Here is a 24,274-nt window from a genome sequence, read left to right as displayed (position 1 = left end):
AATGATAATCAAATGTTATACATAAATGAATATTATATTCAGTTATGTGGATAGGATGAAAATTCCTAGTGAATAGGGGTGCTAGCGTATATCTTATAGTCAAATCTCTGTCTCTCATATCCATTTGTCTTTTTATCAATGTCATTGTTTTTCAATTTGCAGAAATATGAGGTCGCAAAGAAAACTTACGTTTGTAGCAAGTGTTCTAAACAGCTAATGGTAGACTGAAACGCATATCACCAGGTCATCAACCAGAATGGAGAACTGTATTTGCTGTCTTGCCAACGTTTACAACAACGCACAAGTTTATAGGCACGAGTTTGCCGCCGTTCATAGGGAGGTTAGATGCAGGCACATCTTTGTCATTTGCTTCAAGAACTTTGCCTGTGAAAAGTAACTTAACAAATACACGAGCAAGTAATATCTAGAATGTCGGTTTTTCGTACGTGCGATCTTCAGCAGGAAACACAGTCTTAACCCTTACCCTGCTAAATTTCTAAAATGGACTGGCACATCATTCAATATGGACAGTAACACTACCTTATAAAAGGGGTGCTTATAAAAAATATACTGACTGAATGGCGAACAGTGCAGACCATGATCAGACTTGCCGGTAAAAGGATTTCCAACCCCGAACATTTTAATGTTTACGTCCAACCATTTAATAATATAGATCCGAGCGGTGTCGAAAGAGCTACTTGAAATGTAGATAATTTACACAGCATCTTATAATTTATCAAAGAGTATCAGTAAGTTGATTTCAACATCACTGACCATGTTTAAATACTCTTGAGTATTGAACATAAGCTCCAAGATTTTATCAACAACTGACTCCGCAGAATCCTGAAAATAAGGCGGCCAGAGAGGATTTCAAATGAAGAGCTCTGGTGAAAGACCAAGCAGAAGTCAGTAATGCCCTCCATCAAAGAAAGAAAGTGGAGATGGCTGGGTCACATTCTGCGATGAGAACAGGCAAACATCACCCACCAAGCTCTTGATTGGAACCCACAGGGCAAACGAAAACGAGGTCGACCAGCACTGACCTGGAGAAGAACCTTTGACGCTGAGCTGCAGTCAGGCGTTCATGGGGCGAGGCAAAGAAAAAGGCAGAAAACAGAGACGACTGGAGGACAGTGGCGAAGACCCTATGCCCACCCGTGGGCGAAGAGGAATATAAGTGAGTTAGTAAGACCATGTTTAAAGCATAAAGAGTGCAGTTTTGCAACTTTTTGTTAAAAAGTTGGAAAAAAAAATTCTCCAAGGCCATAAAAGCATTAAGGGTCGGGCCAAAAAATTAGGGTAGGTCGGGATACCGGAAACAAACATAAATTTTTGCGCTTAAATAATTTAAATAAATACTTTCTACACACATTTTGACATGTTAATATCTCTAGTTGCGATGATTCTAATTTAAAAGTTAACAAATGTTTTGTGCGGTTTCAAGTGAATTGTAGGTCTGTTGAAAAACTTAACTTTTTATTTCAACTCATCACATCGCAGAAAATAAGGCTTCTACAGTGCTTACAATGTTTTTCTACGAATTGAAACTTTTGACGACATGCATATTATATGAATATGCATATCTATGAAACAACTAAACGCCCTTGAAAATGATCATAAAACAGTAAGAAAGTGCCAAGTTATCTAAGTCACAAGAACGAAACATCCAATTCTGTCACAGTACTACTTCTAAAATCTCAGTGTTACCTCAACAAAAAAACTTCCATGGCTTGGATATTACAAACGATTTCTCGCCTAACGCCCACATATGTGTAAATTGGTCAACTAGAAAGGGCTGTTCAAACTCTAGATTTCTCCTCCGAAACATTAAGAAATTAGGGTCAAATCGACACACTTTAGTTAAAAATTAAGTTCAAACTTGACTTATCACCCAACTGAACATATAGCTCCTTAGTGCGGTACCCTTATACCAAAGAATAAAATTGCGACGGTTAGATCTCCGTGGCATAGATTTTCGACTGTTCATTAATATATAGACACTAAATAGGAACACAGCTATAGATTCTTGTTGGTGGCCTTTATTTTTCGCGCTAACATGTCGATCATTACCCCTCCTTGTCGTTATGTCTTCATACCAAAACAAAAAGATGACAAATAAAATACCGTTGAACACTTTCATAGCAGCAAACACGAACCCTGCGAGATGGTGATTACTGGAGATAGTAAAATTTAAAAAAAAAAAAAAAAAAAACAGGGACAGTGTCTCGAAATCCAGTGCTCGCCTTAGATGTAATTATATGTAAAATATATGAGGCAGATCAAATACGTCCTTACGCTCAACGTCAAAAACCTCACTCGCTTATTTGCTATTACAGGGTATAGAGACAAAGAAAACAAATGTTACCATGAATATTAATTTATGTTCCCTTCTTCTTCTTCTTCTTCTTCCTCCATTAATGTACGGGGCTCACTCTGGAGCATTAATATATATCGTACGTCTCATTTTTCTCAAGTTTCTCGATTAATGAACCTTAATTGATAAATTGACACTACGATAATTATTTAAAGTCCAACAACAGATTTTAAATTAAGCATTGGTCTAAATCCGTTTATAGAGGCGCAGCGCTGCCATTATTTTTTTTTTCAGAAGGACAATACACTTTTCACAAATTTGATCATATTTTTGTTTCAAATTCGCTAGATCTCCAAAGTATAAAATGAAAATGAAAATAAAGGTTATTCAAGTCTTAAATTTATACTTCTTTGATTTAGGTTAAACCGAAAATTGAAAAACTTAATCATGTCCGCAATTATCAATTTTATACGTGGATTTTGTCATATCCTCTTCGGCGATAATACAGTGATGGTAAATTCAGCCCAGTTCTTCTAGGCCTTCACAGCATGAAATATCACTTACCTAAACGGGAATAATTTGTAAAGCACGTCTTTTTACATTAACAAGAACTTATTATTTTTGTTGATAACAGGATACGCAGAACTTTACACAAAATTTAAAAATTAAATCAATGTAAAATTTATAGGGATCTACTTTCCGGATTATATTCACTTCACAACAGCGGGTGTCAAGTGCTGTGTGGCGGCCGTAAAAAGTCGACCTGACTTCAGCTCAGTGTTGTTATATTTTCTGGTTTAGTTTATACATAATTTATTTTAGGTCGATTGTGAAGGAAGTTCTACAACTTATATTAATCACTCTCGACACCTCATTCCTGATGGAATCCATCGCCACGAGAGTATGAGAGAAGAGGCCAGTTTCTGCCCTTTTAATGCTGAGCACCAAGCAAGGGAGCCACTGGTACCATTTTTCACGTCTTTGGTATGACGCGGCCGGGGATCGAACCCACGACCTCCGACACTTTTTTTTATTATTTTCTGGTCCTTCTTCTTCTTCTTCTTCCTGGTAATACGCAGGGCTCACTCTGGAGCATCGTCGCGTATGAAAAGACTATGTACAAGGTCATTGTGAGATGAGCAACAGTGCAGGATAAAAAAGGTAAAAGCAGTTAAAATCCCTGTACATAGAGCTAGCGGTGACAACTGGCAAGCCCTGCCTTGAAAGTGTCCAAGGTCTGGGCTGCGACGACGTGCTCTGGCAGCTGGTTCCACAATCGGATGCCGGCTGGAAAGAAGGAGTGTCTGTAAGTGTCAGTCCTACAGAAAGGCAGTGCATATCGCAAGGTGTGACCACGTGTGGAGCATGTTGAACAATTCTCCTCTTAGGCGATCTTATCAGTACATCTGCGGCACATATTCTGATAAGCCATCAGACAGCGCAACTGATAAATCCTATTCCTATACTTACATTGATTTATATAGGAAAATGATACATTTACCATAGAAAATGTCATAAATTACACATTTATATTTATTCTATTATACCATCCCGGATATTTCCTTAAAAAACAATTCAATACCTTTACGATGATATATTTTCCTTCAAAATAAGTCAATATTTGGTTGCTTCAAAATTCGTTTGTAAAACGTCTCTTGAATTCAATATATTCTCTATACATATATGGCAGAATTACACGATAACCCTGTTTTTACTAAGTATTTTTGAAGGAAAAGTTAAAGTTAAAATATCATCCCGGATATATTTGGAAAATTCTTGTCGTGTACATTCTAGATATATATTTTATTATAAAATAAGTTATTTCTTTCTTGCTTCAAAATTCCTTTAAAAACAGGGTTTCAACGCTTTCTGTATATTGACAAAAAACGTGCTAAGTTTTACGCGAAGATAGAGCCGTATCGGAATAGGAATACATGTATAATTATATAACATAGTTTAACATGATTTTTGGGTGCGTTCCGTCTGACAAATGTTCTTTTAAAAGTTTTTAAAGTTTTTCATGGCATTTTCCTTTGAAAATACTGAGATATGTCTAAAAAAAAATCGAAAATAAAAGTGTAAGCAATTCTGTTGTTACATTATAGTAATAACCAAAATAATAATACACAATATTTATTATGACTTATTTTGACATAATGATTGGGTGTTTCAGTAATTAGTTGAATCTGAATTTTAGATTTTTAAAAGTGTCATTTTGGTCAAGTAGCATCCTGTTTCTTGTATACATGTATGTCTTCGTGGCAAGGGACAGCGTATTGTATTGACAAGATATTAGCATTATAAAGTTTATGGTCATGTGCCTTAAATCAGTGTACGCAGAATTTAAATTGTGTTGATTTAATTTTAAAGTGACACGTATGATGCCAACCTAATCACGGCATGTACGAATAAAAGGTATAACATCGTGACACGTGCCGATGTTTTATATATTTAGCGTTGAATTTAAACGCGTGATTTACGTCAAAGTAGCGGATTGTATCAGTGAATTAGAATAAAAATGAAATTAAGAAAATTGGCTAAGATTTTGATGCTGTGTGAAATCAGCAGCAAAATCATTATTTCGAAATTGCCTGAAATTTTCTTACATTAAATCTAAATGGCTTTAATTATATTATTATGTAGTACTAAACTTAAATGCCGTTTAAAGAATTAATTTGATAACAGTTTTCTAGTGTGTGCCGTTTTACGCCAAAAAGATGTTTATCTCTTAATAAGATTATTAATTAACAGTGAACAGATGCACATGTGTTTTCATAATGTAGGAGGAATCGACACCTTATAATTACCACATGTGTCATTTGGGCCAACATTTTAGGTTTTATTATTTTTTTCATGTTTACCCTTTTATTAAAAATAACAAGTAACAAGGAAAGAAAATAATTCTCAAATATGTTAAACTGCAAATATTATGTTAAACTGCAAATATAATTACGTATATAGGTTTTATTGTTTATTAAAGTCTCATCAAAGCACACAAATTAATATTAAAGACATGATAAAATTCTATATATACAGCGAAGTAGATCATCAAGCAAGAAACGAAGATTTGAGTTTTACATTCAGAGTACACATAAGAAATTTGAAAAAGAAAATGAAAAAACCCGCCAGTGAAATGACCAAGGAAGAACTAAAAACAAAACTGAAATCGCTAGGAATCGTCACAAAAGTTAGAAAACACAATATAAGCTGATAGAGTTATAACGCAAAGCTACACTGATGCGTATTGATAAGGATGTGTTAAGACGAAGCAGAGATAAGGACTCTGAAAATAAGGGAATGGTGTTAGAGATGATATATTATAAACAGATGTGTTGATATTGTATATAAAATTTCAGATCAGAAATCAATACAATCATGAATGTATAACGAATAAATTTCTAATGAAACACTTGTGTATTAATATGTGCGAAAAAGTATCCATTGTCCCGTGCAAAGAACAGAAAATTGCTAATTATTTTGTTTAAAAAAACGTCAGTCACAACATTCACATTCTGAATAAAAAATGCTATTTATTTATATTCATTGAATGTAAAGACAATCAAGCCTGTAAGAGATGATGTCTGGTTACATGGTCACTGTTTGAGATAACAGATATCAAAGTGCTATCGCTTTTGCTCACCAGGGGAGAAAACGCTAATAGCGAAAATGACTTAATCGTAGTAATTGCACACTTCCTTCCCCTGATAACTGAGGAAAATTTCTCAGTATGAGTGCTGTTGTGTGGAGGAACAAGTCTTTACGGATGTCTACTAGGCCGTGTGTAATGCGGTACATCATCACCAGTCTACTGTCTGATCTTCTTTGTTGTAAAGAATCCCAGCCAAGGTTCGATATCATCTGGCTGCTCTGCGCTGGACCGTTTCCAGTTCCAGTTGCTGGATGTTTCTGCTGGTATGAGGGTCCCAGGCGGCTGAAGCATATTCAATTACCGGCTTCACCATGGCAGGCTGTTGTAACATTGGGCTTTGACTCCCTGTGGGCATCTTGAGAGGTTGCGTCGAAGGAAGCCAAGCGTGTTGTTTGCTTTCTTGGTCTTGTCGTCCACATGAGCATTCCAGGAAAGGTTCTCAGTTAATGTCACACCAAGATACTTGCCGGAAGTGACTACTGATAAATCCCTTTGGGGAACATTGATTTCAACTCATTTCTAAAGATTTGAAAATTGAATACTGCTTTTAAGGCCGGTGCTAGGGGCGTGGGCAGTGTTGCATTTTCCATTACTGCTCATGAACAGACTCAATTAAACCGAGTCTGCTATTTTCACTGTTTGTCTCGGTGCTTCTGAGGGAGATCTACTTTCCAGATTATATTCCATAATCTAGATGCAAAGATTCGAGAACAAAACCTGTTAAACGTTAAAAAATAACCACTCGCATATTTTCTTTTCCCTTATCAGTTCTACGAACAATTTATGTGGTTTGATACACCTGAATATGCCCAAGTCCCTAAAAAGTTACGGACAGGTAAGACGTTTTAATAGAGCGAAAGTACGAATTTATTTAGTACGAAGTATATAGTATACTTGTCCGCCATTTTGTGTTGTAAAATCTGTGGGAGCTCAAAAATAACGAAATTGAAGGACCAAACAGGTAAATTTGTAGTGGTAAGATATGTATTTTACTTTAATATCTTTTTTTTCAGATACTGAAGCATTTTTAAAACGAGCGCAGCTTCCTTGCGTTTTGGAACGGTCAAAAACATTGGCGAAAATGATTCGACTTCGGAGCGCGGAAAAGTGAACTCGTCATGTGTAGAATTTCAGCTGTCGTATACAAGTTAAGGGAACATGGAACCTGCTGTTGATTTTCACTGGAAAGTAGATGTCATATTATGGAAACATCCATGATCATCATCCATTGCATTGCCTTCCCAGTCGGACCGATTTTAGAGTTATATGGGCCGTCGTGGAAAGTTGACCGAGTTGTAGTTAGTAGTGGTTGGCTTGCTCATGTTGCTGTTGGGCAGTTGGATTCACGCTTTAGTTTAGGCTAGCAACATGGTTAGTTTGCACCTACAGCTCACAAGGTACGGGTTCGATCCTCGGTAGAGAGGGGGGTATTTTATAGTCCAACTAATTTGACGTGATCCGAGGAAATGCTGAGATAATTTTTTCATATCGGCAATATCCCCACTTGCTGCCAACGCTTTGAACATGCTATAGGTTAAATGCAGATTATTTCACGAATAATAAATTCAAAAGGGGATTCAATTCCTCATTGATTTATGTAAAATTTTTCAAATAAAATCCAAAATTACGAATTTTCTGGTGATTTAAACCTATAATGAATGTACTGTAACATTTACCGTGTTTATACACGCCAATGTACAAGTGATAAAACTAATAACTTTACATGTCTGACTCTGTGTACTTTGATTCATCCTCCATTACTTTGGTCCTTTAAGGTTTTGACATTTAGATTGCCAGTCACAAATATAAAACAATCTGAACGTCAAATTATTTTGACTAGGGTATTTTACTACAACTGCAAATTGGCAACAAGGATGTTTGACAGACTCATGCATTTGGACGAGGCTAGAAACTGACAGGAGATTCAGTTGATGGTTCGGGCTAGCATGTTACCGGAAACTATCAATTTTTAGCACGACTATACGAAGTATGGAGAGCTATCCTACTCCGCACTTTGGTTAAAGTTTTGATGCACTTTCACTTGATCTCAGTTATTACGAAATGGATTTGATTCAAACTTAAAAATAGTTGTTCAGCATCATCACCCGCATCATATGACACAAGGGTCATAACTCTGGCACTGATATTTCATGATTTATCCCCCCTTTTTACTTCAGGTTAAAGTTTTGGTGCACTTTCACTTTATCTCAATTATTACTAAGTGGATTTGATTCAAACTTAAGATAGTTGTTCAACATCATCACTCACATCATATGACACAAGGGCCATAACTCTTTCACCAGTATTGCAAGCAGCATGAATCCCTTTTTACTTAGAATTTCAAGTTAAAGTTTTGGTGCACTTTCACTCTAACTCATTTATTACTGAATGGATTTGATTCAAACTTAAAATAGTTGTTCCACCTTATCACCCACATCAATGACACAAGGTCCATAACTCTGGCACCAATTTTTCATGAATTATGCCCCTTTAGAGTTAAAGGTTAATTTTGATGCATTTTCACTATATCTCAAGTTCTTACAAAATGGATTTGATTCAACATGACACAAGGTGCATCACTGTTGCACCAATATTTCATGAATTATGCCCCCTTTTTGCTAAGAATTATACTTAATATTTAATGTTTTGATGCATTTGATCCTTATCTCTCTTATTATACGCCCAAAGAGACGTATTACGTTATGACACTGGTGTCTGTCTGTCTGTCCATTAGCAATTTCGTGTCCGCTCTGTAACTCTTGAACCCCTTGAAGGATTTCAAGGAAACTTGACACAAATGTTCACCATACCGAGACGACATGCAGAGCGCATGTTTTGGATGTCTTGCTTCAAGGTCAAGGTCACACTAAGGAGTCAAAGGTCATATCAGTTTGTTTCGTGTCTGCTCAATAACTCTTGAACTCCTTGAAGGATTTCAAAGAAACTTGACACAAATGTTCACCACACCAAGACAACATGCAGAACGCATGTTCCAGATGACTTGCTTTAAGGTCAAGGTCACACTTAGGGGTCAAAAGTCATATCAGTTTGTTTCGTGTCCGCTCTGTAACTCTTGAACTGCTGGAAGGATTTAAAAGAAACTTGGCAGAAATGTTTACCACACCAAGACAACGTGCAGAGTGCATGTTCCGGATGACTTGCTTCAAGGTCAAGGTCACACTTAAGGGTCAAAGGTCATATATGACTTTGCTTTGTGTATATTGCTCTGCATTGCAGTGCTCTTGTTTTTATTTGGCAAATCTCTTTTTTGTTCACTTACAATATTTTTTTTTTTAATTACTTCCCTTTTATGTTACAATAAATAGCTTATTTTGAAACTTTTTCATTATTGGCCGTAGGGAAAAACCGAGACCACTTTTCTGTGGTACAACATGGATGGTACCTCAAATTTTTAGGTGTATTTTTACCTGACCTGATAAGGATTGCTTTTTTGTGGACTTAGATTTGTTTTTTGAAGTTTTCCTTTTGTTGTTCCACTCCTTTGGGCTACAACAGTCAAGTTCTTTAAATTTTGCTCCCATCCTATGATGTAATCCTTTGGGCGTATATTGCCCCGCTTGGTGGAGCTCTTGTTACTTAATACTTTTGACACAGACTCGAGCTATTATCCAATATTTCATCCATGTTGGAGTCATTTTACACCCAAGTGACAGCTCCAGCTGCGTCAAATGTGCCCAGTTTCACTATCCAGCATCGAAATAGTCGAGCGTGCTGTCTCCTGTGACAGCTCTTGTTAGCTTGACTATTCAAAGAATAAATCTCCATCATAAATATGCTGCCACCAAAAAGTTAAGTCTTGTCGTACTTTGATAAAACTATTGGAGGTCCAGACTGCAATTTATGCATCAAAACATTGTTGGTAAAGACGGAAACACTACAAATCTCGCGGCACACTTATGAAGAGTGCACAAGATTGAATGTACGCAATATCATCTGTTGCAGGTGATTCATCACCCAAATTTTTTTACAAACAAGGTCGGTGTTGCGTGAAAATGCATAAGAATGTATGATTTTCTTAAAGAAAAATGCATCCAAGTCATGTGATTTTGTCTCAGAATAGACCGACCATAGAAATGATTCATCAATACTAATAATAAGCTACTATATGGTCTTGTACTCTGTTATTATTCCGTTAGAAAATATCATATTTAATATATCGAATATATCTATCATTTTGTATTGATACAAATACCGTATCGATCATTTTGACCACTTACAGTGCGGGAGGTCATTGGTGTGGTCCCCCAGCTGCATCATACCAAGGACTTGGAAAATGGTACCAGTAGCTCCCTTGCTTGGCGCTAAGCATTAAAAGGGAAACTGGCCTCTTCTCTCATACCCTCGTGGCAATGGATTCCATCAGGAATGAGGTGTCAAGAGTGATTTATAAGGAACAACTTGCCAAACAATTGACCAAAAATAAATAATATTTGAATTAGGCCTAAAATTTCTTTGTTTCCAGTAACATGCTCAGAAAAATTAGGGTAGGTAGGTCAGATTTTTATGCCCCTGGCATCTACTGATGCGGGAGGCATATAGTGATTGTCCTGTCCGACCGTTTGTTCGTCCGTCCGTTCGAGGTTAACCAAATGGGACCGTTTAACCTAGCATCAATACTGACTTGATACTAATGCAGATGTAACCTGTAACCATTCCTCATCTTCAGACATCAACTGACCTCACTTTGACCTTGAACTTGACCTTGTTTTGGACTTAGGTTGCTTTGTATTGACAAGGATGCCACCGGGGGCATCAAGCGTTTATTGAATGGAGCTTCTTGTTTTTTTTTAGCTCACCTGAGCCAAAGGCTCATGGTGAGCTTTTGTGACCACTCAATGTCTGTCGTGTGACGTGTGTCCGTCAACATTTTCTAAAAAATCTTCTTCTTGAAAACCACTGGGCAGAATTACACCAAACTTACAGGAATGATCCTTGGGTGGCCCCCTTTCAAAATTGTTCAAAGAATTTAATTCCATGCAGAACTCTGGTTGCCATGGCAACCAAAAGGAAAAACTTTAAAAGTCTTCTTGTCCAAAACCGCAAGACATAGAACCTTGATATTTGGCATGTGACATTATCTTATGGTCCTCTATCAAGATTGTTCAAATTGTGCCCCTTGGGTGAAAAGAGGCCCCGTCCTGGGGGTCACAAGTTTTACATAGACTTTCGTAGGAAAAAACTTTAAAAATCTTCTTGTCTAAAACCACAAGACCTAGACCTATGGTATGTAGCATTGCCTTGTGGTCCTCTACCAAAATTATTCAAATTATTACCTTGGGGTGAAAAGAGGCCCCGCCCTGGGGGCCTCAAGTTTTACATAGACTTAATCGCTTATATAGGAAAAAACTTCAAAAATCTTCTTGTCTGAAACTACAAGACCTAGGCCTTTGATATTTTGTATGTAGCATTGCCTTGTGGTCCTCTATAAAGATTGTTCAAATTGTGCCCCTAGGTTGAAAAGAGGCCCTGCATCGGGGGTCCCAAGTTTTACATAGGCTTATATAGGAGAAAACTTTAAAAATCTTCTTGTCTGAAACTGCAAGGCCTAGGCTTTTGATATTTGGTGTGTTGCATTGCCTGGTGGTTCTGTACCAAAATTGTTCAAATTATTACCCTGGGGTGACAGGCTTTTTTTTCGGCCGTTTTTATAGGTGTTATTCGGCTATATTCCCAATGTCAAAAAGTATGTATTTTTCCCAAAATGAGTGCAAAAATTCCCAATTTACATTCTGAAAAAAGATTATGGACAATTTTGTAATGGAAGTATGTTAAAGAGGTTGTACAATGTGAAACATTGGTGTATGAGAAAGTGCTTAAACACTTCCTTACTATATCCTATGGGACTAAATATTTCCCAATTTGGAACATTTACGCGTCAAAATTCCCAATTTTGGGGGTATAGGCTATGTTCCCAGATTAGCTAGAAAAAACCCTGCGGTGAAAAGAGGCCCTGCCCCAGGGATCCCAAGTTTAACATAGACTTATACAGGGAAAAAATAAAAAGCTTCTTGTCTGAAAGTTCAAGGCCTAGGCCTTTGATATTTGGTATGTATCATTGCCTAGTGAACCTCTAACAGGATTGTTCAAATTATGCGCCTGGGGTGAAAAGAGGCCCCACCCTGGTGGTCACTTGTTACATGAGTTATATATTAGGATAAAATACTTCAAAAATTATCAGATCATATTTCCTAGACTGTTTAATTATATTTACCTGATGTACCCAAGTGATTACGTGTCACCTTACTGTGACCTTGACCTACTTCCTTGTTTTTTAAGATACAGCCTTGAAATTTGGATGACATGTACAGTTTTGCATAACAATCTTAAAACTTACTTTCAGTGACCATGAATGTGACCTACTGACCTACTTTCTAATATTTTAGCATCAGTTTGCCATTTGAAACATGGGCTCATATTACTCAGGTGAGCGATATAGGGCCATCATGGCCCTCTTGTTTAAATTTTTTTTTTATCAAGTAAGACTTTTAGGAAAGTATTTTCATGTCAAAAAATGAATACAAATAAGGGGGTTATACCTTTAGAGCACCAGTAAGTTGATATCTAACATCCATGACCATGTTTAACATGTTTAAAGTATAAAAAGTGCAGTTGAAAAAAATATTCTCCAAGGCCGTTAAAGCAATTAGGGCCAGGCCATAAATTTAGGGTAGGTAGGGATACGGGAAACAAACATTTTTTTTTAGCCTTATGTATCAAGAAGTCTACAGGTAAGGATTGGTACCCAAAGACACTTAAAACTTCAAACTTGTATTATCTTTACCTTTTCAGATCACATGTGAGGCTCGCATATATTTGAAGAGTTGCAAAAGAATCCATGGCAAAGCAAATGGTCGGACCCTTATTACAGGACCGAAAATTCACAATCCCAGTGGATGAAGCTTTGAATATCTTGAAAACAGTTGAACATAGCAAGTGCATTGATGTACCACCAATTCAGCCTAAAGGTAATATGTGTTTTTATACTTGTACAAACAGAATTGCAGTCTATATTGATTACTCCAAGTAGTACAATATATTTGATTTTAGCTCTAAGCAGCCATGGCAGCTGTGAGGAACAGTAAAAAGTTACACATATCACTATTACTAACACTATCATAGAGTGCAATTCTGCTACCATGAAGGTAGAAATTTCAATGAATAAAGTAAGCATTAAGCTCAACGAAATTAATCTTTAATAACAGAAGATGAACTTTGAAGCCAATGGACAGAGATATCTGCCAGCATGGCCAGTACAGACAAAATGCTTTTTTTTTAGCTCACCTTAGCCAAAGGCTTATAGTGAGCTTTTGTGACCGCTCAATGTCCGTCGTCCGTCGTGTGTTGTGTGTCCGTCAACATTTTCTAAAAAAATCTTCTTGAAAACCACTGGGCAGAATTACACCAAACTTCACAGGAATGATCCTTGGGTGGCCCCCTTTCAAACTTGTTCAAAGAATTGAATTCCATGCAGAACTGGTTGCCATGGCAACTGAAAGGAAAAACTTTAAAAATCTTCTTGTCCAAAACCACAGGGCCTAGGGCTTTGATATCTGGTGTGTAGCATCATCTTGTGGTCCATTACCAAAATTGTTCAAATTATCCCTCTAGGGTCAAATATTGCCACACCCCAGGGGTCACATGGTTTATATAGACTTATATAGGGAAAACTTAGAAAATCTTGTACAAAACCACACAGGCTAGGGCTTTGACATTTGGTATGTAGCATCATCTAGTTGTCCTCTACCAAGATTGTTCAAATAATCCCCCTAGGGTCAAATATGGCTCAGCCCCGGAGGTCCCAAATTTTACATATAGACTTAAGTTATTAAGGAAAAAATGTTTAAAAATCTTCTTGTCTGAAACCACAACGCTTAGACCTTTGATATTTGGGACCAGGGTTGTAGCATTGTCTTATGGTCCTTAACCAAAATTGTTCAAATTGTACCTCTGGGGTGAAAAGAGGCCCTGCCATGGGGGTCCCATGTTTTATATAGACTTATATAGGAAAAAACTGTAAAAATCTTCTTGTCTGAAACCATACGACCTACATGTAGGCTTTTGATGTTTGGTAGTCCTCTACCAAAGTATTCAAATTATGCCCCTGGGGTTAAAAGAGGCCCCACCCTGGGGTCACTTAGTTATTATGTGAGTTATATAGGAAAAAATACTTTTTTTTTTTTTCTTTTTCTCGGTCATGTCAAGTCCCATGACTGACATGCATTTTGGGCAAATATTGCCTCCTTTTGGACTTAGAAAATCATGATAAAACTTTTGCATGTAAGTTACTATCTCAAAAACAAGTGGAAATATTGAATTGAAACTTTACGTTTTTCTGTGACATGAATGTTACAAAGTTATGTCCCTTTTGAGCTTAGAAACTTCTGGTAAAAGTTTTGCATGCAACGCCAAGTAACTTACTTAAATATCTCCAAAACTAACGCAGGTACTGAATTGAAACTTAGGTAATATACCTGCTGCTGGGACAACAGTTTAAGAGTAGCATTGGCTGTTTTACGGACATCTCTTGTTCAAAAAGGACATTTTTACCACAGCTTTTTTTTTTGCTCAGTTTGGTACAAAATGCTTGATGAGAGCGTCAATGTGAGCTATTGTGATTTCCCTTACAAAGGAGGTGCAGACTGAAAATAATAATAAAGAATTCTGTCCCATTATCTTTTTACCATTTAATATACTTATCAAAATTGTGCAATGCTAAGAGAAGATAATTCTGCAATGACCTGAGGAAGGAATTATATTTTCAACATTCAATTTAGCCAATTTTTTTAGCTCGACTTTTCAAAAAAAAGGAAGAGCTATTGCACTCACCCCGATGTCGGGTGTCGCCTTTGTTTAAAGCTTTTGATACAGTCAAATATCTCTGTTACTATCAACATGATCAAAGCTTTTCAATTGAAACTTAAAATACCGTAATTATTTAATATCAAAGTCTACACCAGGAAAAACTATCCACATACTCTTAATTTGAATTTTGACAGAACTATGACCCTTTTTAACTAAGATTTTTTTATTGAAGTATTTGATAGTCATGTATCAATGTTACTATCAAAGCTTTTGACTTGAAACTTAAATTTTTTAGTTATTCATTATCAAAGTCTACTCCAGAAGAAACAATCCCCATAACTCTGATTTGACTTTGGACAGAGTTATGTCCCTTGTTAACTTACAGTACTTTGGTTAATGTTTTATAAAGTTTTTACTGGCAAAGCTCTTATTCAGAGTCAAGCACTGAGAGAAGTCAAGTGTGCTGTTTTACGGACAGCTCTTGTTAAAAGAGTCATTTTGAGGAACTAGAACATAAAACATAAACCCTTTTTTAGCATGTTTCCAGAAACAAAGATTTTTTAAGAATATATTATTTTTTGCCTTAATGTCAATGTACAAAGATTGTTTTGTTGTAGATGGAGATGTTTACGTCTACAAGCCTTCGGATAGTGAATATGCCGATAGCTGGAAGGAAGACCAGCGCCAGTGGCGTATTATCTCTTCTGTTCATTTACCACGTCGCAATCCAACCGTTTTAAAACGCGTCTATGCTTTGATGTTAAATGATGGTAAAATTGACAAGGAGTTACGGAAGGAGGTATATTGTGAAGACAAGGGTCAAGATCAACATAAACTGACGTTATTACATTTCCTGGGCAATTTTCAGTTTGAAGAGGAAACTGAATCAGGTGATTTGTCTATGTAGTTTTCACCAGTTAGTAAGGTCATACAAAATTCATTATTGTTTGCTTTTGAATAAAATCCAAACTTTATATTTTATTCTGATATGACTAACAATGCTTAAAGCCTTTAATCAACGATATTATGTTAAAGTCATGTGATATTTAGCACAATCTACGCATTAAGAAATATCATAGCGCTTTCAATTTGATCAAATATTGTACTTATAAAGATGTTTAAAACAAAATGTCACATAGAATAACTGTTTTAATTAATAGGTGGTTATTAGCTTGCAGAATACTTTGCAATTATTTGTGCCCTAATGGAACTATCCTGCCAGGCGTATTACCATTAATTTTATGGTACTGGCATCTATAAACAAAGAAGCTTGACAACCTTTCATAGGTATAGCTATTGCACTTGCACATTTGTCAGTGTCAGTCAGCGTCAACATCCCAATTTGGTTAAGTTTTTGTATGAAAGCTGGTTTCTCAGTAACCGCCTCTGGGAATGGATTGAAACTTCACACACTTTTTCACTATCATGAACTGACTTGCAGAGCTTAGGTTCCGTATTTTCTACTTTGCTTTTTACAGTATTATGCCCCTTTTTGTTACGTAGTAATTTTTGGTAAAGCTTTTGTATGTAAGCTGGTATTTGAGTACACACTAATTGGAATGAATTGAAACTTTACTTCCTTGTTCTCTGTGATAATGTGACATGCATTGTACAGGTTCAATAACTCTTTTTTGTATTTTAAAGGCACTGACCTGATTTTGGCTAACAATGATCTTTCCTTAAAATTGAAGTTCGGTATTATTTTGAACATTAGAATATGAGTTTTTGTTTCTAAACTATCTTAAAAGAGCCAAATCAAGCAAAAAAGATACCAGAGTCAGGAATCGAACCCGGGCCGTCGCAGCAATAAAAACTTTCCGCTGTCTTTACCAATACACTATGGCGGAACATATATTTCACGATTATTAAATGTAGTTATTTATATTTAAGGCAGTGTACCCCGAATAAAACATTACAAACGCTTTCATATTTTCAATATAAAAATTAGTTAATCCAACTTATTCTCATGTATTTCCATAACATATAGCCTGTCAGTAATTAAATTTCAAAGATTTCTTAAGAATTTAAATTAACTGATACCTAAAAATTTGCTCTTTTTTTGTTGTCCTGTGATCTGGAGGCCAGTGCCTTTAATGAAATTATGCCCCTTGTTTGACTTCTGTATTCATTCAGTTAACTTCCTTTAGTGACTAGACTGTTGAAATTGAATAGTTGAGCCTTGTTGTCCTTTGACAGCTCTTGTTCATTTTTTTCCCCGGAAAAGTAGGTTTTAAAAGTTAAACTATAGGAAAATACTGTCTCTGAAGACATCATTCCAACTTACTGCTACAAAGTTGGCGGAACCTTGAGGTTTTGGTTTAACTTTGGTTTCTATTTTTTAGGAAACAAGGAAGGCTCTGGTGTGTGTTCAACAGATCAGCCAGACGAGGTAAAAATTTGATTATTTGAGGCCGAGCTTTGTCAACATTCTTGTATTAAAAAGCTTCTGCAGTTAATTGAATTGTATCTCCTTACAGTGTAAACCTACATGGTTTTAACCTCTCATCTTTTTACCTTGTTTTTAGGGCCATTTTTGGGGCCCAACATTGGCCACATTCCCCTGTTTTTCCCCATTTCTGAAAAAAAATCCCCTCATAAAAAAGATTCTTTTTTTCTATTTTTTTTTCACATATTCCAAACAAAATAAGTAGATCTTCATGATAATTTATAAATTGTACCATTTAAAACACAAGACAATGTGTGCTTTTAAATAATTTTCTTTTCAAGTTTAACATATTTATGAAAAATATGTTGCTTTTATCACAACACAATTTTCCCCTTATTTTAGTCATTATGGCGGGATTTTCCCCTCCTAATTGGCCCTGCCACCATTCTTCCGAAACTAAAATGAACATTGTTTTAATTGGTTTTCCTAATTGTATAGGTATGTTTCTTTTACTTCTATTGATTTGAAATCTCCCTCATATCTGCATTTTGTAGCTGAAAATTTTTACAGTAGATACAGTTGTCATAAAACTTAATCATGTTTGTTTTGCAGGAAAATCATACATTTAAAAAGCCAGCACTAAAACCTGCTTTGAATGTAAAATTGATAATTTTTCAGAAATTGAAAAAAGGCACTTTTGAAAATAAAAAGTGCTGTTTTAAGGGATATAATTTTTACATATAAAATTTTAGTCTTGTTCTATCATTTAGAAATGTCAAGTGGTCAGAATATCTTTCATCTTGAACTTTCACCAGTCAGAATTGTAGCCATTGAAGTGAGGTTGTGCAGGGAAACCTGTAAATCTTTTGTTTAGGAAATAATATATCTTAAACAGCTACAGTCAAACTTTGTTCGCTCGAATTTGGGAGGACCGTCAAAATTTGTTCGAGTTATCAGCAGTTCAAGCCATCGAACAGCTTACAGTATACAGGGAATTTGCCGGGACCTGACTACGAGTTCGAGCAAAGGGCGGTGTCTGAATTATCCAAGTTCAAGCAAACGAGGTTTGACTGTATTTTTCGTTGAATAAAATCACTTTTTGGGAGTTCAGATGTGAAGGAATTGTATCATGAGGAAACAGAAAGAGTGATGTAATAATACACATCTGAACAACTATGATTTTATTCAAGAGAAAATCACTGTTTTAGATATATGATTTCGATTCTAGCATGATATCAAGGATTATTACATACTCATTTCTATATCTCGTTAAGTAACAATGGTACCAGAAACGTTTTTCCATTCTGGGAAATGCTCATGTAATATCACAATATGCATTTGTCCCATATAGTCGCAGTAGTTTGAACCTTTAAAGAAAATACTTGCTTTTGTTACAGGGAACATACATGCAGATTGACACGGAGGCAAGCCCTGAAGATATCCTGCATGAGTCGGAACCCAACTCAATGACTGGAGACTCGAACCTACAACCTGCTGAAGAAATACAGGAGCAGAATACCAGTGTCGGATCAACAGTATTGGATACAAATGATGAGCCTTGTACATCTTCAGTAGAGTCTGTAGACATGAGCACTATGCACGCGGTCAGTACCAAGCAGGCTGCAGACTCAAGCACCGGACCTGGGGAGTTGGAGACTGCATGGAGGTCATTACAGACTGCCCTAGGCAAGAAGACTGGAGCCAAGCCAGTTGTGGACATGGTTAACAAACTATTGGAAACAGTGGTGATTAAGTTATTTTTCTGTTTAAATGGCATTTTTAGCTCGACTTGAAGAAAAAGTAGAGCTATTGCACTTGCCCTAGCGTCGGTGTCACCATTGCCGTCGGTTAAAGTTTTTGATAAAGTCAAATATCTCTGTTGCTGTCAATGCTTTTGACTTGAAACTTAAATTAGTTATTTACTAAAGATTTGGCAAAGCTCTAATTCAGAGTCAAGCCCTGAGAAAAGTCGAGCTGCTGTCTAATGGACATCTCTTGCAAATACTGCTATAACTGGCTTTATTTTGTAAACAAAAGTAAGATTATATGTATATAAATTGCTGTAAATTTTTGGCCTGAAGTACACATTTGAATAATTCCAAAATTACATATGTACTATTAATAATATACACCAATTTAAAGGAATCTCATCTGTTTCAGACTTTGCTTATTAAATGATTAAGGCCTTTGCTTGGTTTAATGTCTGGTTCACCTTGGTTCAGACTTAAGAGTTGCAGAAATTGAACCATGTTACAAAATTATCTTAAGGATTAAACGCTGGATCAGATGATGAATCATGATAAGAGATTTTTTTTATATTTGTCATTTATGTTCATTTAAATGTTATGATGAAAATCATGCTGAACTGTTTATGCAGGCTAATCTTGGTCTGTACTGTTCGCTGTTCAGTCGATAAATCTTTCAGTGAACACCCCTTTGAATAATACATGGTACTGCCCATATTGAACGATGACCAGTCCATTTTAGGAATTTAGTAGGGTCAAGGTATAATATCTTGGATCGATGCAGTTCCGAAATCCATTTAAGAATGGGTACCCCACAAGTATTTACGGTTTCACATTTAGTACTGTTTTAGATTCATGAATAACCTTCTAGATTATTAGTAAGATATGTTCAAGAAACTTATCCAGACTACAGTATTTCTTGTTTTGGAAAGAAATGAAATAGTTTCTCCAAAATACAGTGTGTTTATATTTACAGTATGTTATGTAATGTTTCAGTAAGTCACTGAGTTTGTCAGATACTTTAATGATTACGTGGTGAATTATATTTTACAGACAGAAGATAATTCCGAGGTAGATTACTGTTTGGTCGTGTCGGACAAGAAGAGTGGCAAGAGTTCCGTGATTGGATCGCCAGATATAGCTACTCGCAGAAGTAAGTTACCGTAGTAGTAGAAGTAAGTGTCATGGCACAGAAGTCTCAATAGTAGCTTAAGTTACCACAGTAGTAAAACTAAATAACCATGCCACAGAAGTAAGTTAACACAGATGCAGAAATTACCACGGTTGCAAAAGAAAGTAAACATGGTTGCAGATATAGGCTACAATGGTCACAGAAGTGAACACTGTTTGGTGAACAGTGCAGATCTTGATCAGACTTCACAGCTCTGCAGGCTGATCATGATCTGCTCTGTTCGCAAAGGTAGAATCAGTCGTGTCCAGTATGATAAGGGTTAATCATGCAAATGTATGTTGATACATGTTAACACATCTGAAACATGACTAGCCGTCAGTGATTATTTGACTGGGAACATGGTGACATAAATAAGTACATGTACACTGCTTACAGGCCTATAACCAGAGCAAAATTTTAATAGAGACATGCATTGCAGAACAAAATTATTATGTCTCCCATCACACAGTGGTGTGGGAGACATATTAATTTACACCTGTCTGTGTGTCTGTCTGTCACAAAGCTTGTACGCACGCTGAGTTGAACATTTTTTATCCAGTCTTCAATAAACTTGAACAAAATGTGTTTGCCAATAAGTTCTTGGCCAAGTTCGATAACTGGCCCTTGAACATAATTACCGATACACAGATACACCGATACACTGATACACAGATGTGGACCGGTTACTTCAACATGTGAATACCAATAGGCCACAAACTATCTAAAGGCAGACTTACTATTCAGATGATTAGGCAGTTGTGGGAGATATGCGTTTTTCTCAAAAGCACCTCTAGTTTAAGCTGCATTTCCATTTCTCATAACAGAAATAAAAAGAGCCGTGCCATGAGAAAACCAACATAGTGCATTTGTGACCAGGATCAGGATCCATGCTGTTCACTAACAGTTTATCTAATTTCAGTAGGCTTTGAAAGTGAACAGCATGGATCCAGACCAGACTGTGCAGATGCGCAGGCTGGTCTGGATCCATGCTGGTCGCAAATGCACTATGTTGGTTTTCTCATGGTGTGGCTCAGAAGTATTTGTAGAGATTTTACTAGGAAAGAATCAAGGTTTGTGGACAAATACATTTTATATCTGCCAAAAAAATATAGCATGTAATGATATTATAAAATTTGTTTTCGTAAATTGATTTCTTAAAAATTCTGTATGACGTAAGTACCACCGTTTTCCTCGGTGCAGGTCAGATGTAACAGTGTACGGTAACTGAAATTTCATTGGCATGTATTACAGTTGCAGTAATTAGTCCTGTCTTAAAGTGGTATTCTCTGAAAGGTTTTCAAATATCTATTAAAGATAGCCAGTGCGCATCTTTCATTAATTTTAGATAGTAACTTTACCTGTAGAAGGTACTCAATAAATGAATCTAATTTGACTATATAAACGGTGTTTGTAGGTAGCATTCAAAAATAAATGTCATTAATAACTCGTTTGTTAAAAAAAACTTCCATTCTTTTTGTCGCAGAACACATTTGTTTTGTGGTTAACTGTACATGTATTTGGTGTGTACTATTTTAAACCTAACACACAGTACTGTTCATATTCATAAACGTGTCAGTCTTACCTTTACAGTGGTGATACATGTGTATAAAGTTGTTCATACTTTCAAATATGAATTTTGGTTGAATATGTCTTTTAGCTACACAATAAAACAATATGTCCCAATTTTAAGTTAATGTATTACCAGTTTTGATGATATGTTTCGCTTTGTGACACAAACAAGTTTTTCTCTCCAATACATTCATGTTTACAGGGCCTCCTTGGCTGAGTCGTTAAGGTTGCCGACATGGAATCACTTGCCCCTCATCACTGTGGGTTCGAGCCTCACTCGCAGCAATGAATTCTTTATGTGAGAAAGCCATCCAGCTTGCGGAAGGATGGTGGTTCTACCCAGGTGCCCGCCCGTGATGAAATAATGCACAGATAGGCACCTTGGGTCTACCTCCACCATCAAAGATGGAAAGTCGCCATATGACCTATAATTGTATCCCCCCGACAACAAAGTTGTAAGGGGGGTATACTGGTTTCAAGTTGTCTGTCTGTCCGTCTGTCTGTGCGTCTGTCCGTAGACACAATCTTGTGCGCACCATCTCCTCATCCCCTTGACACAATTTGATGAAACTTCACACAAGTGATCAGTAACAACAGTATTTGTGCATGGGGCATGTTAGGTTCTTTCAGAAAAAAAAATTGCAGAGTTACGAGACTTAGTTTTTTGTAACTATACTATATACATAGACACAATCTTGTGCGCACCATCTCTCCTCATTCCCTTGACACAATTTAATGAAACTTCACACAAGTGATCAGTAACAACAGTAGTTGTGCATGGGGCATGTTAGGTTCCTTCAGAAAAAAAATTTGCGGAGTTACAGGACTTTGTTTTTTGTTGCTATACTATATACATAGAAACGATCTTGTATGCACCATCTCTCCTCATCCCCTTGACACAGTTTAATGAAACTTCACACAGGTGATCAGTAACAACAGTAGTTGTTCATGGAGCATGTTAGGTTCTTTCAGCAACAAAAATTGCAGAGTTATGGGACTTTGTTTCTTGTTAAGATACTATGTACATACAGTCTGCATATGCAATCTTGTGCGCGCCTAATCTTCCGAACCCTTGCACACAATTTAATGAAACTTCACACAAGTGATCAGTACCAACCCTAGTTGTGCATGGTGCATGGTGCATGTTACGTTCTTTTAGATAAATATTCTGCATAGTTATGGCACTTTGTTTTTTGTTACTATACTGTATACAAACAGTCTATATACATACAGTCCACATAATTATGCAATCTTGTGTGCATCAAATTACAATGTACTGTGTCAGTGCATGAGGGGGGTACAGTCGTCACCTTTAGTGATAGCTCTAGTTGTGTCTGTATGAGGTTACACTCAACAAAACTATTAAACAAACAAAGGACTCATTTAATCATTAATTAATGATCCATTAGCAAGTTTTACTATACAAAATCTGTAATTTCAGGTACACGAAAAAGACCAGCCGCAGACCTTGAGGAGGAATCTCCCAAGCACGCAGTATGCGAGGTGACACATGGGGAAGAACTGTCTGAATATTTTGAAAATATAAACACAAGCAAAGATGATGTAGCTGCTATAGACATACCTAGTGTCACAGAACTTGGAGGTAAATCTGAGATTGTTTGAGGTCATTATTACATCATCATGTTTGAGTAGTTTGTTTTTAGCTCCACTGTTCGGAGAATAGGGGGGCTATTCTACTCGCCCCGGCGTCGACGTCGGTGTGACCTTTCTTGGTTAAAGTTTTTCGGCAACCTTTGTTTTTCTGTCATATCTTTGTTACTATTGCTTATATCTTACTGTAACTTCACATAAACATTGTCCAGTATACAAACAAAATATGTATAGGAGCTGAGCCCATTATACCCAAGGTCAAGGTCACCAAGGTGTTATACTTCGGTTATTTTTAAGGTTTTTTCGGCAACCTTTCGCTCGATGTCCGGCGTCCGTCGTCTGGCGTCTGTCGTCTGTCAACATTTAACTTGTGTATGCGATAGAGGCTGTATTTTTCAATTAATCTTCATGAATATTGGTCAGAATGATAACCTTGATGAAATCTAGGCCGAGTTCGAAAATGGGTCATCTCGGATCAAAAACTAGGTCACTAGGTCAAATCAAAGAAAAACCTTGTGTATGCGATAGAGGCTGTATTTTTCAATTAATCTTCATGAATAATAGTCAGAATGATTGCCTTGATGAAATCTAGGCCGAGTTCGAAAATGGGTCATCTCAGGTCAAAAACTAGGTCACTAGGTCAAATCAAAGAAAAACCTTGTGTATGCGATAGAGACTATATTTTTCAATTGATCTTCATGAATGTTGGTCAGAATGATTGCCTTGATAAAATCTAGGCCGAGTTCGAAAATGGGTCATCTCGGATCAAAAACTAGGTCACTAGGTCAAATCAAAGAAAAACGTTGTGTATGCGATAGAGGCTGTATTTTTCAATTATTCTTCATGACTATTGGTCAGAATGATAAACTTGATGAAATCTAGGCCGAGTTCGAAAATGGGTCATCTTGGGTCAAAAACTAGGTCACTAGGTCAAATCAAAGAAAAACCTTGTGTATGCGATAGAGGCTGTATTTTTCAATTGATCTTCATGAATTTTGGTCAGAAT

General features: G+C 36.5%; 1 protein-coding gene across 2 annotated transcripts in view; it reads left to right on the top strand.

Annotated features, from left to right (window-relative positions):
• The first annotated feature begins 6,850 nt into the window (after positions 1-6,850).
• Positions 6,851-24,274, top strand: part of LOC123531841 (uncharacterized) — a 34,468-nt gene continuing 17,044 nt past the window's right edge. The window contains exons 1-8 of one of the 2 annotated variants that reach the window (XM_053517829.1): positions 6,860-6,924; positions 6,977-7,360; positions 12,774-12,949; positions 15,404-15,676; positions 17,129-17,175; positions 18,570-18,917; positions 19,971-20,070; positions 23,099-23,260. In XM_053517829.1, the coding sequence (XP_053373804.1) occupies positions 12,820-12,949; positions 15,404-15,676; positions 17,129-17,175; positions 18,570-18,917; positions 19,971-20,070; positions 23,099-23,260 (1,060 nt within the window). In that variant the 5' untranslated portion in view covers positions 6,860-6,924; positions 6,977-7,360; positions 12,774-12,819. Of the gene's footprint in view, positions 6,925-6,976; positions 7,361-12,773; positions 12,950-15,403; positions 15,677-17,128; positions 17,176-18,569; positions 18,918-19,970; positions 20,071-23,098; positions 23,261-24,274 lie in introns of both variants that reach the window. The other variant, XM_053517830.1, reaches the window with a different exon arrangement.

This window comes from Mercenaria mercenaria, chromosome 11 (assembly GCF_021730395.1).
Source record: "Mercenaria mercenaria strain notata chromosome 11, MADL_Memer_1, whole genome shotgun sequence".
NCBI classification, from domain to species: Eukaryota; Metazoa; Mollusca; class Bivalvia; order Venerida; family Veneridae; genus Mercenaria; species Mercenaria mercenaria.
This window is presented reverse-complemented; position numbering and strand designations above follow the sequence as displayed.